Source organism: Salvelinus fontinalis, chromosome 2, assembly GCF_029448725.1.
Source record: "Salvelinus fontinalis isolate EN_2023a chromosome 2, ASM2944872v1, whole genome shotgun sequence".
Taxonomy (NCBI): Eukaryota; Metazoa; Chordata; class Actinopteri; order Salmoniformes; family Salmonidae; genus Salvelinus; species Salvelinus fontinalis.
Window position 1 is genome coordinate 79,266,078 of NC_074666.1, and position 22,355 is coordinate 79,288,432.

At 44.1% G+C, this 22,355-nt stretch overlaps 1 protein-coding gene across 1 annotated transcript in view; it reads right to left on the reverse strand.

The window, feature by feature from the left end:
• The window catches only part of LOC129827853 (transient receptor potential cation channel subfamily M member 4-like), a 77,616-nt gene that overhangs the window by 50,581 nt on the left and 4,680 nt on the right, over window positions 1–22,355 (reverse strand). The window contains exons 2-4 of the mRNA XM_055889092.1: window positions 7,986–8,047; window positions 7,678–7,855; window positions 6,769–6,949 (exon numbers count right to left, since the gene is read on the reverse strand). Of these exons, the coding sequence (XP_055745067.1) occupies window positions 6,769–6,949; window positions 7,678–7,855; window positions 7,986–8,047 (421 nt within the window). The remainder of the gene's footprint in view (window positions 1–6,768; window positions 6,950–7,677; window positions 7,856–7,985; window positions 8,048–22,355) is intronic.

The following is a 22,355-nucleotide window of genomic DNA, read 5'->3' on the forward strand; positions in this document are numbered from 1 at the left end:
TTGTGCAGAAAGTTTTCAGTTGGAGAAACCCACAGTTTCATCAGCTGTCCTGGTGGCTGGTCTCAGACAATCCTGCAGAATCTGGATGTGGAGGTCCCGGGCTGGCGTGTTTACACGTGGTCTGTAGTTCGGAGGCCGGTTGGATGTACTGCCATTTTTCATGTGGGTTTGTAAGGAATTATCTGTTTTTGGTCACATTACTTCTCAAAAACGCACCACTAATGTTCATACAGTGAGCCTGTAGAAGGGGCTCTGGTCTCAATTACTCAGAGGCAGGCCTGTCGAAACCAGATTTAACCTCTCATGGGCCAGACCCAGAGGGCCATGGTCTATGGGTAAGGTTGATACATTTCTCTGTTTCCCTGGGTCAGGAGATCCATGCGTAACGGGAGTTTCCAGGGCTCGTTGCAAAGCATAAGAATGATCTCTGCTAGCCAGAGCTTGCCTGGCCATGGAGGGGCTACCGAGATAAGGGAGAAGCCTCCTTCCCTCACTCTGGCTGGAGTGGGGAGTAGGGCTGTTGCGGTGACTGTATTACCGCCACACCGGCCGTCACAGTCACGGTAATTAGGCTTCTCCAAGCTGTGATGCTCCTCTGTCCCTCTAATCACTCTGACATCAATGCAAATGTAATCGAAATTCTAATCAAACACTACATGAGAGCCCATGAGCCCAAAACGGCCTCCATTAAAAAGAGGAGAATCCCATCAACTTTCTATAAGCTAGGCCTTCTATATTTATTTATCAACTTTCCTGCTTATCTTTACAACAGGAGTATAGCTTAGTAGTATAGACATCACTGGGAACAACGTCACCTATGGGCACAAACCCACCGTTGCTGGACCAGACAGGACTGGCAAAAAGTGCTCTTCACTGACGAGTCACAGTTTTGTCTCACCAGGGGTGATGGTCAGATTTGCGTTTATCGTCGAAGGAATGAGCGTTACACCGAGGCCTGTACTCTGGAGTGGGATTGATTTGGAGGTAGAGGGTCCGTCATGGTCTGGGGCGGTGTGTCACAGCATCATCGGACTGAGCTTGTTGTCATTGCAGGCGATCTCAAATCTGTGTGTTACAGGGAAGACATCCTCCTCCGTCATGCGGTACCCTTCCTGCAGGCTCATCCTGACATGACACTCCAGCATGACAATGCCACCAGCCATACTGCTCATCCTGTGCGTGATTTCCTGCAAGACAGGAATGTCAGTGTTCTGCCATGGCCAGCGAAGAGCCCAGATCTCAATCCCATTGAGCACATCTGGGACCTGTTGGATCGGAGTGTGAGGGCTAGGGCCATTCCCCCAGAAATGTCCGGGAAGTTGCAGGTGCCTTGGTGGAAGAGTGGGGTAACATCTCACAGCAAGAACTGGAAAATCTGGTGCAATCCATGAGGAGGAGATGCAGCTGGTGGCCTTAATGCAGCTGGTGGCCACACCGGATACTGACTATTAATTTTGATTTTGATCCCCCCTTTGTGTCGGGGTATGTGAAGAAATAGCCTAATAGTTTATCAACATTTTACGCTAAACGTCCTGATCCGTTGCGTCAGCCTCATTGCATAAAAAAGTTTTTATTGATGCTAATGGTTGTATTGATTTGGGATCTATCGCATCCCACAACTGTCCCAGACTATGTTTGGAATATTTATTTCTCACACAGAATAGGTCAACTTTTGTAATATGCGGTATAGTAGATTGGCATAGGCTCGTGCTTTTGCTGTTCGTTAGGCCTACTCATCTTGTTGGCTGACGAAAATTAAAATGTGGACAGTTCTTCCAATATCTTCAATATCCACCTCGGAATTGGATAAGGACATGCCCAGTTATGTCCCTGATGTGTCTGTCTTCACTTGTAGCCTGTGAGAAAGACCCGATCACGTGATGGAGAGCCTCAGGGAGAAGGTCTGCAAAAGGCATTGATTTTTTTAGGGTGCATTATGGCCACACAAAGGGGCTGCCGCCGGGATATTCGAGGCATTATCAAGTGCTTCTCAAATTGTGAATGAAAGAATGATGAAGTGTGTAAAGCCTTCAAATCATCATTAGAGTCGCATCATGCAGCCTTGCAATGTATTAAAAATCTAAACATATAGCCCAACATTTGTAGAACAACTAAAGTTACATTAATAACTCTAAATAAGGGGTTCCCAACCTTTTTCGGATAATGTACCACCAACTGAATTTTGCTCTGCTCGGGGTACCCCTGAAGTACCCCCTCATGTGCATTTTAACAGTAGGTCTATGGTCTCATGAGTCTTCTCAAGTACCCCCCGTGGATAGGCCAAGTACTCCCAGGGGTCCTAGTACCCCTGGTTGGGAACCACTGCTCTAAATTAATCATATAGGAGTATATAGGATCATATAGGACTATTTCTTTGTTAACCTCTCTACACAGAATAGCTGCATGTGTGCACTCCCTCAAATTGTTTGGAGAAAATATCCTTTCTATTTTATTCAGCTTTGTTCAATTGTATTCTTCATACTATAAAATAATGCCATGGAATTCTAAGCTAATCTTGTCTGCTAAATGAACTAGTGTAGCCCACAGCCATATGGCATAGAAAGATCAGAAAAACTCAGAGTATGCTATTCTGTTCTGAAATACACTACATTTTCTTCATATCATGTTTCTTTAGACCTGTCTAAAATAAATAATGTATTTATTGTGATGGTGTAGGCTATATTACATGGATTTAATAGACTTTTTAAAATGTAGATGTTCCAAAGGTCTGCATCAGTGGCTTGTAGGAAGCCAGGAGATGCTAAATGTGTTTATGTTAATTAATGATCAATTACCGTGAGACCGACAGTTATTTGATTGACAATCACAGGCGGACAAAATGTCTTGACCGCCACAGCCCTATTGGGGAGTATGAGTCCTGTAGGGGGAAAAGCATAGAGCAGAATGAGAGAGTCCAGTCCTATTGGGGAGTATGAGTCCTGTAGGGGGAGAAGCGTAGAGCAGAATGAGAGAGTCCAGTCCTAGAGGTGCATAACCTGATATCGCAAAGAAATACGGGTAATGTGCCTTTACATGCGATGCAAAGAGATCTATGGATGCTTGTCTGCATTTCTTCTCGATTCCCTCTGGACAATAAGTCCACTCCTACATTTAGTACACCAAGGACATGAGTCATGCATAAGGAAAGTTGATGAGTTTTGCTCCACAGAATAATTGCCTTTGCTAGGCTGTGAACAAGTGCAAACCTGCCGATTGACACTACTGCGTGCCAAGTAGTGTTGTCACAAAACCAGAATTCGACATAATTTGACTTTGACATCAGGTTTAGTACACCAAAACGATAGCACGGCAAAAACGGAAAATTAGGCAGACAAAGTGACAGAATGGCACTTGATCCAGACAGATCTTTTGAGGTCAATGTTACATTACGTACATTTTTCAAAGATAGCCATGTATGCATTAATTAATCAATTATACCATCATATAATCAATTTGACTTTGTTTACAAGCTAACTACATAACATAATGGCAATTGAATTTAATTGTAAACTGCTATTGATAAACTGGGTTAATCCAGATTGAACCTTTATTTAACTAGGCAAGTCAGTTAAGAACAAATGCTTATTTACAATGACAGCCTACACCGGCCAAACCCAGACAACGCTGGGCCATTTGTGCGCCGCCCTACGGGACTCCCAATCACAGCCGGGCCTGGAACCAAACCAGGGTGACTGTAGTGACACCTCAAGCACTGAGATGCAGTGCCTTAGACCGCTGTGCGGGAGCCCAATACAGGTGAATGCATTTTCAATAGGAGTGTGTTCATGTATTGAGTTATTCAGCTTGTTTTGGCTGATTTCATGTGGTTACAGACGAAAAAGTAACTATTTCCTTTCCATTTGGGACATATGTTATTGTACTGATCAACAACATTTGCATAGAAGAAGCAATCTCTTCTTTTATAAAAGTGTGCGCTGTCTCTAAGACCTAATGACATCATTCACACACACAGTGAGAGAGACGGGAGGTGGGGGCATAGACATTAAAACCAGTAGATAGTGATAGCGTTGATGTCATCCACGTATCCCTATAGATAACTCCCGATGGCGCATGAAGCCGAAAGTATTTGAATTTGAAGCGCGCCATATTGCTGAATGGGGCTGAATGGCAACCAAAAACAACATCGCTAACGATAGCAAAGGATCATGGTCGATGTAGTCGATTTCATCCTGCCTGATAGAGTCAACCCAACCGGGCATAAGCCTCCTCGTAGCCTGCCGACCTGTGATTGGTCTGTGTCAGCACGTGGTCCTGTGTGAAGACAAATGTGGTAGTCAGAACGGATCACTTTTTTAATTAAATATCACGATTTGTAGTGAACTTTAAAAAGTTCTAGGGTAGTGAATTAACGTTAGCTTCAGTTGTAAGTTAGCAAGGAAAGTTAACCTACAAAGCTGGAAGCTACTGGTATCTTCTTGCATTGTAAAGTGTTGTAGCCTGTAATGGACATTGTTTTGTGAACAGTAATTAACAGTTGAAACATTTCTACATGCCGTGTAGCATTATTGAAGTGTGTTAACGTCTGTGCAGCATGAGTGGGGAGCTAACATGACGCAGCCCAGACTCCCAGTGAGTGCAGTGGTTCCTTGGGACAGGCTTGAGCTAACAATGACTAGGTGGAGCAGGCACGATGCGCTCACCCTATAAGGGGACATCGGCAGCGCTGCTAGAGACTTGATCCTCTCTCAATCAGTAGATGACATGAGACATTTGACAGAAGTACCAAAGGTTTAGAAAAATTCTAGTACCATGTTCTAGTATAAAAAAAGTACAGAAGTTTCGGTATACCTTTCCAGAATGCCGTTGAAGGCAGGAGGTCTCATTGCAAACTGCAGTCTGTAGCCCTTGGTAACTGTGGATAGGATTCAAGGCTTGACTGCACATGCGCGCCAGTTGTCTACTCTCTCGGCAAGTAGCCAACGGGGAGGCTGACTCTCGCTCACCAGTGGTGCATTGTATTTCTGCTCTGTTTCCTTGGCAAGATGCCTGGTTGTGACAGGTGTTTTATTGTGACAGGTTGTGACAGGTGTTTTAAAGAGAGTGTAGTGACACTGGGAACTGGTGATGGTGCTTTGAAGCAACTGGCAATTTGTCTTCCTGCCTCGGCTGAAAACGAACGAGTGGAGGGGAGAGCTGTGGCACGGAGGGCACCCGGGGGTAGAGTGATCTCCCTTGGATGGAGCACAGTCTGTGCTCCACCCAAGAAGGAACAGTGCAGGGAACCGAATGCCTCGTTGACTGCCCCTCTCTTCCGCAGGGGGCGTACCCATAAGTCTGACACCCCTTCTTCTTGGCAGGAGAACCAGACTTGGACATGGCTGCAGGGGATGGCCGTTTGCCCCAGTGTCACATGCTGTGTCTCTGGGGGCTTCCCCATTCCCCACCTAGGTTGGTGGAGGGCTACCCCGGATTGCCACAGTTCCCGGGTCGACAGGGCAGACAGAAGTTGAAGGCTTGACTTTCCTTCTTGCAGAGTTTGCACTTCTGCTGCATGGTGGCAACAGAAGGCCCAAACAGTACCTTAGGCACTACTAGAGTTTCAAGGAAGTCTTCTTTGTCCTTGTCGGATAGAACGGACCGGTTGAGGCACAAGGCTCTCTTTCATACCACCGCAAGATTCATGACGCGGCCACAGCATTGGATGGCGCCTCTTGAGGCACGGAGGTTGATCTCTGTGATGGCATTGGGGTTGAGGTGGCTGGCTAGTGAAAGCTCAAATACCCAGGTCCTCCATGTCCTTGACCTCCATGTTGGAAAAATGCCTGGTTTTGGACCCTGGAGGTAAGGGGATTGACCCAGTAGCGCTGGTTCCGGCAAGTAGGTTGGGACAGCCGAGAGGAGCTGCGGTCACACTTTATTTGCATAGTCCGGATTTTCTACAGATGGTCATACTATCAACAAACTGTTGATAAGCAACTGCTTGCTAAGGTTAGGGTTAGGTATAGAATGCGGATTAGGGTAAGGGTTAAATTTAAAGTTAGGATAAGAGCTAAAGTTAGGATTAGAGCTAGGATTAGTAGATAATTAGTTGAAATGTTACTGATAGCCTGTAGAGCCTCTACAGACGGACTATCCAAATAAAGTGCTACCAGAGCTGCTTGCCTGGGACAGCATGAGAGGGGAGACACCTCTCATCATAAAAGTCCCCCTCTGTGTCTCAGTCTCCCACGGGTTCGGGCCACTCAATGTTGAGTCTAGCCGCTGCCCATTTGCAGACATCGAGCAGCGAATATTTGTCGTCCGCTATCGATGCCCGCTAAGGACGGAAGATGATCTGTCGGCTTGCGCCCCATCTTCCATCTCCTCTTCCTCTCCTGCGTAGTGGGGTCTTATCCCATCATCATAGGACGAGAGGTCCTCCTCCCAATGGGGGTCATCAGGAAGCATTTAAGGAAAATGTCAATTTTCAGTGTACAAACTTAACATGATGAATAATAATGACATGTATTCAAACAGGTGACCAAAAATAACTATCTGAAAGCCACATTACAAAAAGGTTCCAGTTTGAACCTTTACACAGGGGTTCCTCAAGAAACCTTTTTGAACTGGAAAGGTTCCCTCTGTGTGGCAATTTCTTGAATCCCAAAAGGTTCTTCCAGGCTCCTTCACTTCTAAGAGTGTATGAATTAATTTTCTTTTAAACAAATAGATGAAACAGAGTGGGCGTTGTCCTCAGCTGTGCTCTGACCAGCCTCAATCACAGTACACAATGGTATGTCTGTTTGTGTGTATGTGTGTGTGTCTCACCGGTTCTCTGTGCCGCCTTGACCAGCCCCTGTCTCAGCACCTCCCTGACCCAGGTCTTGACCTTCTCGCACCCCCCACCCCCCACAACAGAAACCACCAGGTTGGGGGAGGGCACCCCCCAATGGGCCGTCATCAGACTGTACACGATCTGAGGTGGGGTGTCACATGACAGACGCAAGAACTGACCAATAGGAAGAGAAAAGGAGAAGAGGGTGGGGAAGGGTCAATGAGTATCGCCACACAAAGTTATGATGCTCAAGAGGCTACATAAAGTGCTGCTTGCTAGTTGCTTGTTTTGCCTATATGGTGTAGCTAATCGATAGTGAAGAGATATCAGTACAGGTGAGAACATTCCGCACGCCACGGTTCCATAGAATGCCAGACAGACGTTCTGCAACATACAGCCCAACCAGACTTGATGTAGATGAGCAAAAGACTGAAATTAACTACATTCACATATTTGTAATTTAGTGTCAATGAATGGCTATGTGACGTATTCATTAGCATCATGAGATTAGCATGAACTCAATCTCTCAGTAGGATCATGTGATAACATAGCTGAGTCAATTGATAGTTATGAGTTGACAGGCACTAAGCCAGCTACCTAATTCATGAATCAGCCAGTCACAATACTGACAGATATGTGTATGTGTCCTAATGTTATTTATACCTTAGTAATACCCTGGGCTGATTGATTGAGTGTGTGAGACGGCTGAATAAACACACCGTCCTCCATGAGGTCATCAACAAGGGCCAGAGGCCAAACCCAAGACACCAGTGTTGTGTGGGTGTGTGTGTGTTAGTTTGCCCTTGCATGAGTGTGTGTGTGCTTGCATATGTGCAAGTGTATGCACGCACGTGTGTGCATATGTTGGTATGTGCATGCTCTTACATGTGTGTGTTACTCACATGGCTGTGTCTCCTGCCAGCCCCTGCAAATTCCAGCTCTCCGAAGGCGTCGGTGGGGTACTCTGAGGAGTGCTGGGAGCTGTCCCACTGGCTGACGATGGCGGCTCCGAAATAGTCTCCCGTAGCGTTGGAGCCGTGAGTCTCCCGCATGCCCCCACACTGACACAATGCCCCATTGCTGAAAGGGAGAGAGACACACACACACACACAACATTTGCTTTGCATAGACCAGACACATTTTGCATTGTAACTGTAACTATATTGTGTCAGATAAAGGGACAACTCAGTGACCAAGAGAGAGGCTGTACCTTAAAGAGTCCTCTACGAATGTGGTGCATACTCTCTTCCTGATGATGTTGGGGATCCAGCTCTGGGAGAGAAAGAGTTGATTAAGAGTAACTATCTCGGCTACAGATGTTGAATTTTAGGTGAAACTGGATGTATAGTAGCAATTAGCAAAAAGCCAAGTCATCATACACATTGTACGAAAGTGTGTGTGTTTGTGTGTGGACTGCATGGACATGTTACTGTTCAAGGGCTGCTAAGGATTTTAGGGGCCGCCTGAGGCCTTTCACCCCCTAAGGTTGATGTCCGTGCCCCCGTGGAAATCTAATTAGCATAATACAAAAATCCCATAAAAATCTGTCGGTTTAAGCTGTCTCACCTCCGCATCTGCGGTGAAAAGTGACAGTGCTATTACGGTGTTTGTCTGCTCATGAGACTTCCTGAAAATCTGTCTTCTCACAAAATCGTCAGTAGCAACCCCTTTATTGAAAGATGAGACTCTCATGAACACGATGTGCTCTGTTCTACGACCCACAAGCGTCTTGGGACTCATCTGAAGTCGGTACAGCCGATCGGCCAACTTCTGTCTGTAGCGTCTGAACGGTTTGGGATACACATTAATATGTGGAAAGGTGAGACTCATCTGAATGTCCCCCAGTAGCAGTTGAAAAAAATGAATGGAAGTACTGTATTTAAATTGGTACTGTTTAGTGCCAAAAATAAGGGGTTAAATACATACAAAAAATCCTGATCTTTCTTATAAATGTATATCTATCAGATAAGACAGACACTTCAGAACAAACTTCCTTTAGATTTTTTGGGGGGAATATCTGTTGTTCCATGAAGTAAATCTGTTATTCAATGCATTTGCATGGGCTAATATCAGTAAGGACAAAAATGGATATGTTTTTTCCAAGGTTCCTAACACGGACTGTCATTCAGAATGCAGGTTGCGGTTGAATAAAAATTCCCAACTCGATAAAAAAATAACTAAAAGCCACGCCCCCACTAAGCCACGACTCCAATATAACAAGGCCCTGCATTACAATATTTAAATAATGTCACTAAGATAGCACAGGTGGATTCATCATTGTACACAGCATATTCTCCAGTGCTGAATCAACAGTGTTATATTTCAGCAATAATGCCCGAGGAGGTGTGGTATATATGTCCAATATACGACAACTAAGGACTGCTCTTAGCACGACGCAACAAGGAGTGCCTGGATACAGCCCTTAGCCGTGGTATATTGGCAATTCATCACAAACCTCCTCAAGGTGCCTTATTGCACGTACCCTCATCCTTCTCCTACTCCTCTTCTGTTCCTCGGGTGATGTTCAGGTAAACCCAGGCCCCAACCCCAGGCACCCTCATTTGTTGACTTCTGTGATCGAAAAAGCCTTGGTTTCATGCATGTTAACATCAGAAGCCTCCTCCCTAAGTTTGTTTACTTACTGCTTTAGCACACTCCGCCAACCCTGATGTCCTTGCCATATCTGAATCCTGGCTTAGGAAGGCCACCAAAAATTCTGAGATTTCCATACCCAATTACAACATTTTCCGTCAAGATAGAACTGCCAAAGGGGGAGGAGTTGCAATCTACTGCAGAGATAGCCTGCAAAGTTCTGTCATACTTTCCAGGTCTATACCCAAACAGTTTGAACTTCTAATTTTAAAAATGAATCTCTCCAGAAATAAGTCTGTCACTGTTTCCGCCTGATTGCCCCCCATCTAGCTTCAGAGTTCGTTCTGCTAGGTGACCTAAACTGGGATATGCTTAACACCCCGGCAGTCCTACAAGCTAGATGCCCTCAATCTCACACAAATCATCAAGGAACCCACCAGGTACAACCCTAAATTCATAAACATGGGCACCCTCATAGACATTATCCTGACCAACTTGCCCTCCAAACACACCTCCGCTGTTTTCAATCAGGATCTCAGCGATCACTGCCTCATTGCCTGCATCCGTTATGGGTCCGCGGTCAAACGACCACCCCTCATCACTGTCAAACGCTCCCTAAAACACTTCTGCGAGCAGGCCTTTCTAATCGACCTGGCCCGGGTATCCTGGAAGGATGTTGACCTCATCCCGTCAGTTGAGGGTGCCTGGTCATTCTTTAAAAGTAATTTCCTCACCATCTTAGATAAGCATGCCCCGTTCAAAAAAATGCAGAACTAAGAACAGATATAGCCCTTGGTTCACTCCAATATGCAACTGTTCAGGGAAGTCAGGAACCAATACACGCAGTCAGTCAGGAAAGCAAAGGCTAGCTTTTTCAAGCAGAAATTTGCATCCTGTAGCTCTAACTCCAAAAGGTTTTGGGACACTGTAAAGTCCATGGAGAACAAGAGCACCTCCTCCCAGCTGCCCACTGCACTGAGGCTAGGTAACACGGTCACCACCGATAAATCCATGATAATCAAAAATTTCAATAAGCATTTCTCAACGGCTGGCCATGCCTTCCACCTGGCTACTACAACCCCGGCCAACAGCTCCCCCCCCCCCCCCCGCAGCTACTCGCCCAAGCCTCCCCAGCTTCTCCTTCACCCAAATCCAGATAGCAGATGTTCTGAAAGAGCTGCAAAACCTGGAACCGTACAAATCAGCTGGGCTAGACAATCTGGACCTTCTCTTTCTAAAACTATCCGCCGCCATTGTTGCAACCCCTATTATCAGCCTGTTCAACCTCTCTTTCGTATCGTCCGAGATCCCTAAAGATTGGAAAGCTGCCGCGGTCATCCCCCTCTTCAAAGGGGGTGACAGGCAGGGCAGGATGGATATAGATCTGTAACAGTTTGGGTCTAGGCTATCTAAAGTCTTCGAAAGCCAAGTTAATAAACAGATCACTGACCATTTCGAATCCCACCATACCTTCTCCGCTGTGCAATCCGGTTTCCGAGCCGGTCACGGGTACACCTCAGCCACGCTCAAGGTACTAAACGATATAACCACCATCGATAAAAGACAGTACTGTGCAGCCGTCTTCATCGACCTGGCCAAGGCTTTCGACTCTGTCAATCACCGTATTCTTATCGGCAGACTCAACAGCCTTGGTTTCTCAAATGACTGCCTCGCCTGGTTCACCAACTACTTCTCTGATAGAGTTCAGTGTGTCAAATCGGAGGGCATGTTGTCTGGATCTCTGGCAGTCTCTATGGGGGTACCACACGGTTCAATTCTCGGGCCGACTCTTTCTCTGTATATATCAATGATGTCGCTCTTGCTGCGGGCGATTTTCTGATCCACCTCTACGCAGACGACACCATTCTGTATACTTCTGGCCCTTCTTTGGACACTGTGCTAACTAACTTCCAAACGAGCTTCAATGCCATACAACACTCCTTCCGTGGCCTCCAACTGCTCTTAAACGCTAGTAAAACCAAATGCATGCTTTTCAACCGTTCGCTGCCCGCACCCACCCGCCTGACTAGTATCACCACCCTGGACGGTTCCGACCTAGAATATGTGGACAACTATAAATACCTAGGTGTCTGGTTAGACTGTAAACTCTCCTTCCAGACTCATATTAAACATCTCCAATCCAAAATCAAATCTAGAATCGGCTTTCTATTTCGCAACAAAGCCTCCTTCACTCACGCCGCCAAACTTACCCTCGTAAAACTGACTATCCTACCGATCTTCGACTTCGGCGATGTCATCTACAAAATAGCTTCCAATACTCTACTCAGCAAACTGGATGCAGTCTATCACAGTGCCATCCGTTTCTTACCAAATCACCTTATACCACCCACCACTGCGACTAGTATGCTCTAGTCGGCTGGCCCTCGCTACATATTCGTCGCCAGACCCACTGGCTCCAGGTCTTCTATAAGTCTATGCTAGGTAAAGCTCCGCCTTTTCTCAGTTCACTGGTCACGATAACAACACCCACCCGTAGCACACGTTCCAGCAGGTATATCTCACTGATCATCCCCAAAGTCAACACCTCATTTGGCCACCTTACCATCCAGTTCTCTGCTGCCAGTGACTGGAACGAATTGCAAAAATCGCTGAAGTTGGAGACTTTTATTTCCCTCACCAACTTTAAACATCAGCTATCCGACCGCTGCAGCTGTACATAGTCCATCTGTAAATAGCCCACCCAAATCTACCTACCTCATCCCCATACTGTTTTTATTTACTTTTCTGCTCTTTTGCACACCAGTATCTCTACTTGCACATCAACTTCTGCTCATTTATCACTCCAGTGTTAATCTGATAAATTGTAATTATTCGCTCCTATGGCCTATTTATTGCCTACCTCTTCATGCACACACTGTATATAGACTTTCTTCTTTTTCTACTATGTCATTGACTTGTTTATTGTGTTATTGGCTTGTTTATTGTTTATTCCTTGTGTAACTCTGTGTTGTTGTCTGTGTCACACTACTTTGCTTTATCTTGGCCAGGTCGCAGTTGTAAATGAGAACTTGTTCTCAACTAGCCTACCTGGTTAAATAAAGGTGAAATAAAATAAAAAATAAAAAACAGTAAACAAGTAACTTTGTGTCATATCCATGGTATATTGTCTGATATAGCATGGCTTTCAGACAAATCAGCATCAAGGACCCAAACTACCCGGTTTATAACACTGTTCCATTGTCTATAATATGGGTCCACACTTTCAGTGTTAAATTAAAGGTAAAGTAAGTTAGAAAATTGGGTACCTTTGTGGACAAAATTCTATGTAAATAGTTGATGAGTAAATGCCATAATGCAGTTCTTTTGTTTGATACTTCTCTTGTTAGCTGAAATCGTATTTTCCGAAGTTATTTTAGCTGTCGTGCTAGCTGTTTGGTCCGAACACATGAACAAATCATGGTATTTTATCATAGGAAATGAACACCTGTAATAAAGTAGCCTCTGCTTCCAGGCCTCAGTCACATTGTTCTCAAGAGTCTGGGAAAGTTCATATTGGAAAGGTAGGTATGAGTGGAACGCTGATTACCAGCAGCTTCCGGCAGATTGGCCGTGAGAAGCACAAACTATCCAGATTAAGATAATTTACGGAGCTAGCATTGTTGGCATACTATATATTGTTTTGAATACATTTTTTACATAATATGGTTGAAAATGACACTACCCCAAGTGGGCACCAGTGAAAATGATTGGCTTTCGGTTTCGACTCTCCGCCTTTGTTCATAGCCATGTGAATTAAGGGTTCTGAGGGTGCTGCAACACCCCCTGAAAATCTGAAGAAAAAAATTACAACAATAATGTAGTGCACTAGGCCTTTAATAGTCCTGTATTAGCAGACCGGTATATCCATCTGCAGCGCCAGCAATGACAAAAATATTTGTCTAGCCCCCCCCCCCACGTCGACAAAAACTACTTACCGCAGCTATACCTTTGTTTGAATGTGCCTATTCCAAATTGTCAATAGAGCATCATCCCAGGCCATAGAGCATCTATCTATCTGCTACTGCACGGCAAGCGGTACCAGTGCACCAAGTCTGGAACCAACAGGACCCTGAACAGCTTCTACCCCCAAGCCATAAGACTGCTAAACAGCTAATCAAATGGCTACCCGGACTACCTCCCGAGTGGGGCAGCGGTCTAAGGCACTGCATCTCAGTGCTAGAGGTGTCACCACAGACTCTGGTTCGATCCCGGGCTGTATCACAATTGGCCGTGATCGGAAGTCTCATAGGGCGGCACACAATTGGCCCAGCGTCATCCGGGTTAGGGGAGGGTTTGGTAGGCCATCATTGTTAAATTTTACTGACTTGCCTAGTTAAATAAAAGAAATACCTGTTTTGACTATTTTTTGCACTAACTCTCCTGCACTGACTCTATGCACACACACTGGACTCTACCCATAAAATTATACTGACACCCCAACACACACATACACCCACACACTTTCACACTCACCACATACGCTGCTGTTACTGTCTATTATCTATCCTGTTGCCTAGTCACTTTACACCTACTGTACCTATATGTACATACTGTAGCTACCTCAGTTACCTTGTACCCCTGCACATTGACTCAGTACTGGTACTTCTTGTATACGGTATAGCCAAGTTATTGTTACTCATTATTGCTATTATTAATTCACTGTATTCATTCCTTGTGTCGTTATTTCTATTTGCATTGTTGGAAAATGACCCGTAGGTAAGCATTTCAATGTTGTTTATGAAGAATGTGTCAAATAAACTTTGATTTGATGGGAGTGGCAAACAGCTTGGATACACTCCACCTTCTTTTAGCCTCTTACTGACAAGAAGTTCCACAGGATTTATTACCGAAGGGGAGGTGAAAGCGTGGTTGGGACTAATAATAAAAGGTACTATCTTGTCCCTAAAGGTGAACTATTGGCTGTTGAGGTCACACTGCAAACTCACAATTATGTAGGGGAGAGTTGGGTAAGTTGAGACATTTTTTTACATTCAGCATCACTATGACAAGAGAAATATACTATTCTTTCTAACAAAGACACTGTATCTACATTAATTTTTGATGTTGTGTATCCCTGGAAATAAGAACAATTCATGTAAACATAACAGTTTTGAAAACATAGCTTGTCAAAAGTAGTCTCTTGAAAAAAAAATGACCCCAGGTATGGGGTAAGTTGAGCATAGAGAAAGGGTAAGTTGAGCCACCTTGGGGTAAGTGGGTGATGGTGTTCTGTGACAGTGGGTGATGGTGTTCTGTGACAGTGGGTGATGGTGTTCTGTGACAGTGGGTGATGGTGTTCTGTGACAGTGGGTGATGGTGTTCTGTGACAGTGGGTGATGGTGTTCTGTGACAGTGGGTGATGGTGTTCTGTGACAGTGGGTGATGGTGTTCTGTGACAGTGGGTGATGGTGTTCTGTGACAGTGGGTGATGGTGTTCTGTGACAGTGGGTGATGGTGTTCTGTGACAGTGGGTGATGGTGTTCTGTGACAGTGGGTGATGGTGTTCTGTGACAGTGGGTGATGGTGTTCTGTGACAGTGGGTGATGGTGTTCTGTGACAGTGGGTGATGGTGTTCTGTGACAGTGGGTGATGGTGCTGGTCGAAGTTGAACTAATGGATTGGGGGTGTGATATATTTTATATCTTAAATGCATGCCTACATTCATATGTAGATCTCTGTTCAATATCACTTATCCTTCCATTTCTTGAGCAGTTGTCCGGGACAGGGATGTTGTTTTGATGTGCCAATTTGTAGGCAAGTTCTCTCCATAAAACTGGTCTGCGAGATTCTGGACATGTTTAGCAAGCTCAGACTCCATGTCATCAGATAAGAGCGTGTGTGCCTCTGCTACTCTATCATAGCCCTCCTTCACACTGGTACGTGCTCCTTTTCTTTTTTGTCAATGTACCATTCAGTCTATTGTTTTCATCTCTTGCTGCTGCTGAATGGACTTCTTCTCTTCTCTCAATTCCTTGGGGGGCTAAACGCACTGGTTTTGCATTTGTATACACTAGGCATGACGATGTCTGCTCTTTAACAATAGTTTAAATGCATGATACATTGCATAAAACTGACAATTTTATAATTTGTATGGTCTATGGTGGCCATTGGCTGAACTTACCCAATGGATATTGTCTCAACTTACGCCAAGGCAAACATATTGAATATATTAGCCCATACATGATAGGTTTAGGATCTCACTTTGTAGCTTATAGACCCCAACTGATTTACCAAAAAAAATCTACTTTGGTTTAGATACAAGCATCATTAAACCTTTAACACAATGAATTTATTTAACTATGAAAATCCATTTTTTGGACCCAACTTGCTCACTAATTTTTCCATGTTGTTTCTTCCTTCACAGACTCCATGGAATGATTTCATATTTGGTGTATGGACGGTTTCCCAGAAACAAGGGGTGGCTCAACTAACTATTTGTGTCAACTTACCCCACTCTCTCCTATAACTAATGGTACAGTGGGCATACCTTACAGGGTACCACTACAGTGACAAGCATTTGTACCCCTTTAAGTACAATGCCCAACCTTTTTTTCTGAGACTGTGGGATACTGTAAGTGTTAAGTAAACAAACTGTAGACTAATCTAACTGGTAGAACATGACTAGCAATAGCTGCTGAAAGGGGATTGGCATTCAATTCAGAACTCATATCCCATTGACCCACACCCTAGTACCTGTCATAGCATGCTCAGTGCATATAGAAGTTATACTGTACCGGAAGTGCATTAAGATGGCTAGTCTCTCTCTCTCAAACTTTTAGATCTTGTTATGATGAGAAATCAGGCCTGGGCTAGAAAAACGGACTCTCTGGCTGATTGGCAGCTTTTCATGCAATTGAGAAAGAGATGTATTACCTCAATCAAGAAAGCTAAATCTAGCTGCTTCCTAAGTTCTATCTCCGACTCCACTGGTGGTCTGTTAGAATTTGGGAAACAAAAAAATGCACTGAAGTGTGGAAATTCCTCTCCTTCCCTTCTTAAGCAAGTTTTGTCAAACTCTAGCATCATAACTGAGAAAAATAAATAAGAATTGATGTTTTTAATCAGTTCCGTCAACTTCTAGTTAAACAGCTTTGGACTTGTGATGTGCTAGACACCTTGTGCAAGATTGATGTAAAAAATAAACATGTAAAAGCCACAGCGGCTGATTTGCTTGATCCTTTTTTGCTGCAGCTTTCTGCTGATGTGATTGCAGAATCTTTAACACTCCATTTTAACCTAACAATTATTTCTGGTATCACCAGGGTCTGGATTATCACCCCATTTCAAATGATCTTGCCTAACAGCAAAACTTATAGAATCCTTTGTAAATATTCAACTTAGATCCTTTTTAACTACGAAATACAGTACCTTCAGAAAGTATCAGACTCCTTGACTTTTTCCACATTGTTACGTTAGCCTTATTGTAAAATTGATTGCATTTAAAAAATCCCCAACAGTCTACACAATACCCCATTATGACAAAGTGAAAACAGGCTTTTAGAAAAAATGTGCTAATTTATTAAAAATAAAAAAACAAATACCTTATTTACATAGGTATTCAGACCCTTTGCTATGACACTCGAAATTGAGCTCAGGTGCATCCCGTTTCCATTGATCATCCTTGAGATGTTTCAATAACTTGATTGGACACGACTTGGAAAGACACACACCTATCTATATAAGGTCCCACATTTGACAGTGCATGTTAGGACAAAAACCAAACCATGAGGTCGAAGGAATTGTCTGTAGAGTGTCGAGATAGGATTGTGTCGAGGCACAGATCTGGGGAAGGGTACCAATAAAATTCTGCAGCATTGAAGATCCCCAAGAACACAGTGGCCTCTATCATTCTTAAATAGAAGAAGTTTAGAACCACCAAGACTCTTCCTAGAACTGCCCCCCGGCCAAACTGAGCAATCGGGGGAGAAGGGCCTTAGTCAAGGAGGTAACCAAGAACCTAATGGTTACCCTGACAGAGCTCCAAAATGTTCTCTGTGGAGATGGGAGAACCTTCCAGAAGGACAACCATCTCTGCAGCACTCCACCAATAAAGGCCTTTATGGTAGAGTGGCCAGACGGAAGCCACTCCTCAGTAAAAGGCACATGACAGCCCGCTTGGAGTTTGCCAAAAGCCACCTAAGGACTCTCAGACCATGATAAACAAGATTCTCTGGTCTGATGAAACCAATATTGAACTCTTTGGCCTGAATGCCAAGTGTCACATCTGGAGGAAACCTGGCAGCATCCATACGGTTAAGCATGGTGGTGGCAGCATCATGCTGTGGGTATGTTTTTCAGCGGCAGGGACTGGGGTACTAGTCAGGATCGAGGCAAAAATGAACGGAGCAAAGTACAGAGAAATCCTTGATGAAAACCTGCTCCAGAGTGCTCAGGACCTCAGACTGGGGCGAAGGTTCACCTTCCAACAGGACAATGTCCCTAAGCACACAGCCAAGACAATGCAGGAGTGGCTTCGGGACAAATCTCTGAATGTCTTTGAGCGGCCCAGCCAGAGCCCGGACTTGAACCCGATCGAACATCTCTGGAGAGACCTGAAAATAGCTGTGCAACGATGCTCCCCATCCAACCTGTGTTCTTAATGGTTTGGATAATAAGAAACACCGTGTCCATGTTTATTGACCTGTCTAATGATGGCTTCAACACTGTGGATCACTCATTACTTATTCAGGAGGCTTTCATCAATTGGACTTGACCAGTAGCTGGTTTGAAAATAATTTAAAAGGACAGAATACAGTGTATATTTACTGATGTAGTTAAATCAGGTTGTTTAGACATAACAGTATCCTTGGTACAAATATTTTCATTATTTGTTAAAAAAAAATAAAAAATGAAATACTTTCACCTGTATGCATATTGACACTGTGGTATATAATATTGTCACCACAGCTGACAAGGCTCTGTCAGAGCTTCAATCTGCCTTTATCGCCTGTAGAAAGCCTTGGTTGAACTGAAATGAATTCTTAATGCTGGTTAAACCATGTATATGTTATTTTCCAAATCACGTAAAAATGTATCTGATGATTTATGTATATGTTTTTGGATGGAGCCCTCATTGTGTCCCCGCTTATAAATGTCTGCCACTGAATTGAAGCCATTGGATGCAGTTTATCAAAGTGCATTGCGTTTTATTAAGGGCGATAGGTTCAGTACACATCATTGCATTTTGTATCAGAAAGTAGGCTGACCCTCCTTGAAGTCTCAGAGCGAAGCATTGCGCTCTTTTTGTCTATAAAGCCCTCTTGCATATGCTTGCGCCATACCTTACCTCATTGCTAACCTTCAGACTTATAAGTTACCAAACCCGGACTCAGGAATGGCTAAACCTTGAGATTCCTTCAATATCCTTCACTCTCCTTCCAGACTGTATGTTTGTTTATTCCATGTGTAACTCTGTGTTGTTGTTTGTGTCGCACTGCTTTGCTTTATCTTGGCCAGGTCGCAGTTGTAAATGAGAACTTGTTCTCAACTGGCCTACCTGGTTAAATAAAGGTGGAATAAAAATGTATTTAAAAAATCCACAAATGTAGGTTAATCTGCTTTTAGTTTTCTTGCGCCTCTCATGTGGAATGATCTCCAAACATCCTTAAAGTTGATCCTTCTAGCGCAATTCAGGCGGATGTTACAGGGCGTTTTTACTGAAGAATGTGTTTGTTTCATGATTGTATTTAGGTTTTCATGTTTTGAGTTTGCTTTTCCATGTGTATATACTGTAGATATGTACATATAGTGTAATCGTTTGATGTTTTCATGCTGGGCTCATCTGAGAAAGAGAGCGCAGTTTCAGCATGACTCCCTGCTTAAATAAAGGTCAAATAAAATGAACACACACACCCTCTCTCTATACAAATATTGACTGTCCACTCAAGCACCACTATTCAACAGAGTACACAAGAGAGAGGAAAATGAGTGGACAAGATTAAAGGTATCACTAGACAAGAGCAATACCTTCCTCTCTCAATAGGCAGGTTTCCAATGACCCAGGTTTATTCAACAAAAGCAATGTCGCAAAAATAACTTGTGCCACGTGTAATTGAAAGGGAAACGTGTAATGGAAAGGGAAACTAAATAGGAGAAAGGTCCACAAAGTGTTTATTTGTTTGACAGGAACTTTCTTTGTAGCGACAAATGATGGAAAAGTGTTTCTCTAATAAATAACGAATTATATAACACACTTATGTTTAAAATGCTCATAAAAGTGCAGTAAATGTGTGTACACAAAACAAGCTGCTCAGTTACTACTCTAACCAGCAGGAGCTCCGGGTGCCCAGGCTGTGCGCCCAGTGCTTTGATTGTTTTGTCAGCTATTTACTATGAGGGGGGACTGAAAAGTAAATGGACATCCTGGGGTGCTGAAATGTGCGCTTAGTTCTTCTGGTAGTCAACTAATAGCGCTAGAGAAAATTGTACTTAAATTTTTATTTTAAAAATCATAAAGAGTAATTGGGAGCCTGCTGGATGGGATCTGGGACTTGATAAACTGGACAGCCACATCCAACAACAGTCGAATAACAGTCATAGGGATACACTAGCTAGAATCCTCTCACGGACCAGGTAAGACAAAAATGCATGGCTCTGTGAATTCCCAATTCGCAACACCGTATTTTGTTTCAGATGCTAGGTAGTGGACAGGGTGTGTTCACTAAATCATTGTAATTGACATAGGCTACATTTCCATTTTTCATATTTTAGGTGTTTTGTTAGTTCTCCTCGAAATGGTCAAATAATTTAAGCATAGATTCTTAACTTTTTTCTAATTTGGCAAACAGAAACTAGGGGACATAGTAACTTGGCCAAAAATAATGGCACCGATTGGCCTACAGGGGTCGCTGTTATAAGCAGTCTCACAAACCCTCATATCTGTTTCCCCGTTTGACCTAGAGACTTTAAACTTTGTATGTAGGCTGTTTCCGCATGCTGAATACATTTGTCAAAAGGACCCATAAGGTCCGTCAGGATAGATTTTCCTCCATCTTGGACATTTTGGAAAACGTATTCTGAACCAAATAATATCAAATTTGACAGTTTGATAAAAGCTAAAGGGATTGGTCAAATCTATCAGTCCCAAGACCCAAGCAAAGAAAATATTATAATTCTGACCTTCATTTACCTGCATATCCAGACCTTATACACTGCTCAAAAAAATAAAGGGAACACTTAAACAACACAATGTAACTCCAAGTCAATCACACTTCTGTGAAATCAAACTGTCCACTTAGGAAGCAACACTGATTGACAATAAATTGCACATGCTGTTGTGCAAATGGAATAGACAAAAGGTGAAAATTATAGGCAATTAGCAAGACACCCCCAATAAAGGAGTGATTCTGCAGGTGGTGACCACAGACCACTTCTCAGTTCCTATGCTTCCTGGCTTATGTTTTGGTCACTTTTGAATGCTGGCGGTGCTCTCACTCTAGTGGTAACATGAGACGGAGTCTACAACCCACACAAGTGGCTCAGGTAGAGCAGCTCATCCAGGATGGCACATCAATGCGAGCTGTGGCAAGAAGGTTTGCTGTGTCTGTCAGCGTAGTGTCCAGAGCATGGAGGTGCTACCAGGAGACAGGCCAGTACATCAGGAGACGTGGAGGAGGCCGTAGGAGGGCAACAACCCAGCAGCAGGACCGCTACCTCCGCCTTTGTGCAAGGAGTAGCACTGCCAGAGCCCTGCAAAATGACCTCCACGCAGGCCACAAATGTGCATGTGTCTGCTCAAACGGTCAGAAACAGACTAGATGAGGGTGGTATGAGGGCCCGACGTCCACAGGTGGGGGTTGTGCTTACAGCCCAACACCGTGCAGGGCGTTTGGCATTTGCCAGAGAACACCAATATTGGCAAATTCGCCACAGGTGCCCTGTGCTCTTCACAGATGAAAGCAGGTTCACACTGAGCACATGAGCACATGTGACAGACGTGACAGAGTCTGGAGACGCCGTGGAGAACGTTCTGCTGCCTGCAACATCCTCCAGCATGACCGGTTTGGCGGTGGGTCAGTCATGGTGTGGGGTGGCATTTCTTTGTGGTCGCCGCACAGCCCTCCATGTGCTCGCCAGAGGTAGCCTGACTGCCATTAGGTACCGAGATGAGATCCTCAGAGCCCATGTGAGACCATATGCTGACACATGCACATTTGTGGCCTGCTGGAGGTCATTTTGCAGGGCTTTGGCAGTGCTACTCCTAGCACAAAGGCAGAGGTAGCGGTCCTGCTGCTGGGTTGTTGCCCTCCTACGGCCTCCTCCACGTCTCCTAATGTACTGGCCTGTCTCCTGGTAGCGCCTCCATGCTCTGGACACTACGCTGACAGACACAGCAAACCTTCTTGCCACAGCTCGCATTGATGTGCCATCCTGGATGAGCTGCACTACCTGAGCCACTTGTGTGGGTTGTAGACTCCATCTCATGTTACCACTAGAGTGAGAGCACCGCCAGCATTCAAAAGTGACCAAAACATAAGCCAGGAAGCATAGGAACTGAGAAGTGGTCTGTGGTCACCACCTGCAGAATCACTCCTTTATTGGGGGTGTCTTGCTAATTGCCTATAATTTCCACCTTTTGTCTATTCCATTTACACCACAGCATGTGAAATGTATTGTCAATCAGTGTTGCTTCCTAAGTGGACAGTTTAAATTCACAGAAGTGTGATTGACTTGCAGTTACATTGTGTTGTTTAAGTGTTCCCTTTATTTTTTGGAGCAGTGTATTTTGCCTCAAAATGAACTGGACTGTTTTACATTTTATTTTCAGGACAACCAGGGCTACACATAGAACACAAAACAATTTGACAAACAGTTGCAATCATGAGTTTTATTGACAAATGTAAAAAAAAAAAAAAAAAAAAAAGTACCCCAAAGCAAAAACCTGATAAAAATGAATTTATTTGAATGCTGTAGTACAAAAATAGTTTCTTCAGTGAGAAATGAATATCCAACTAGTCAGTGACAACTGTGTGGAGGTTGTGACAGCAAC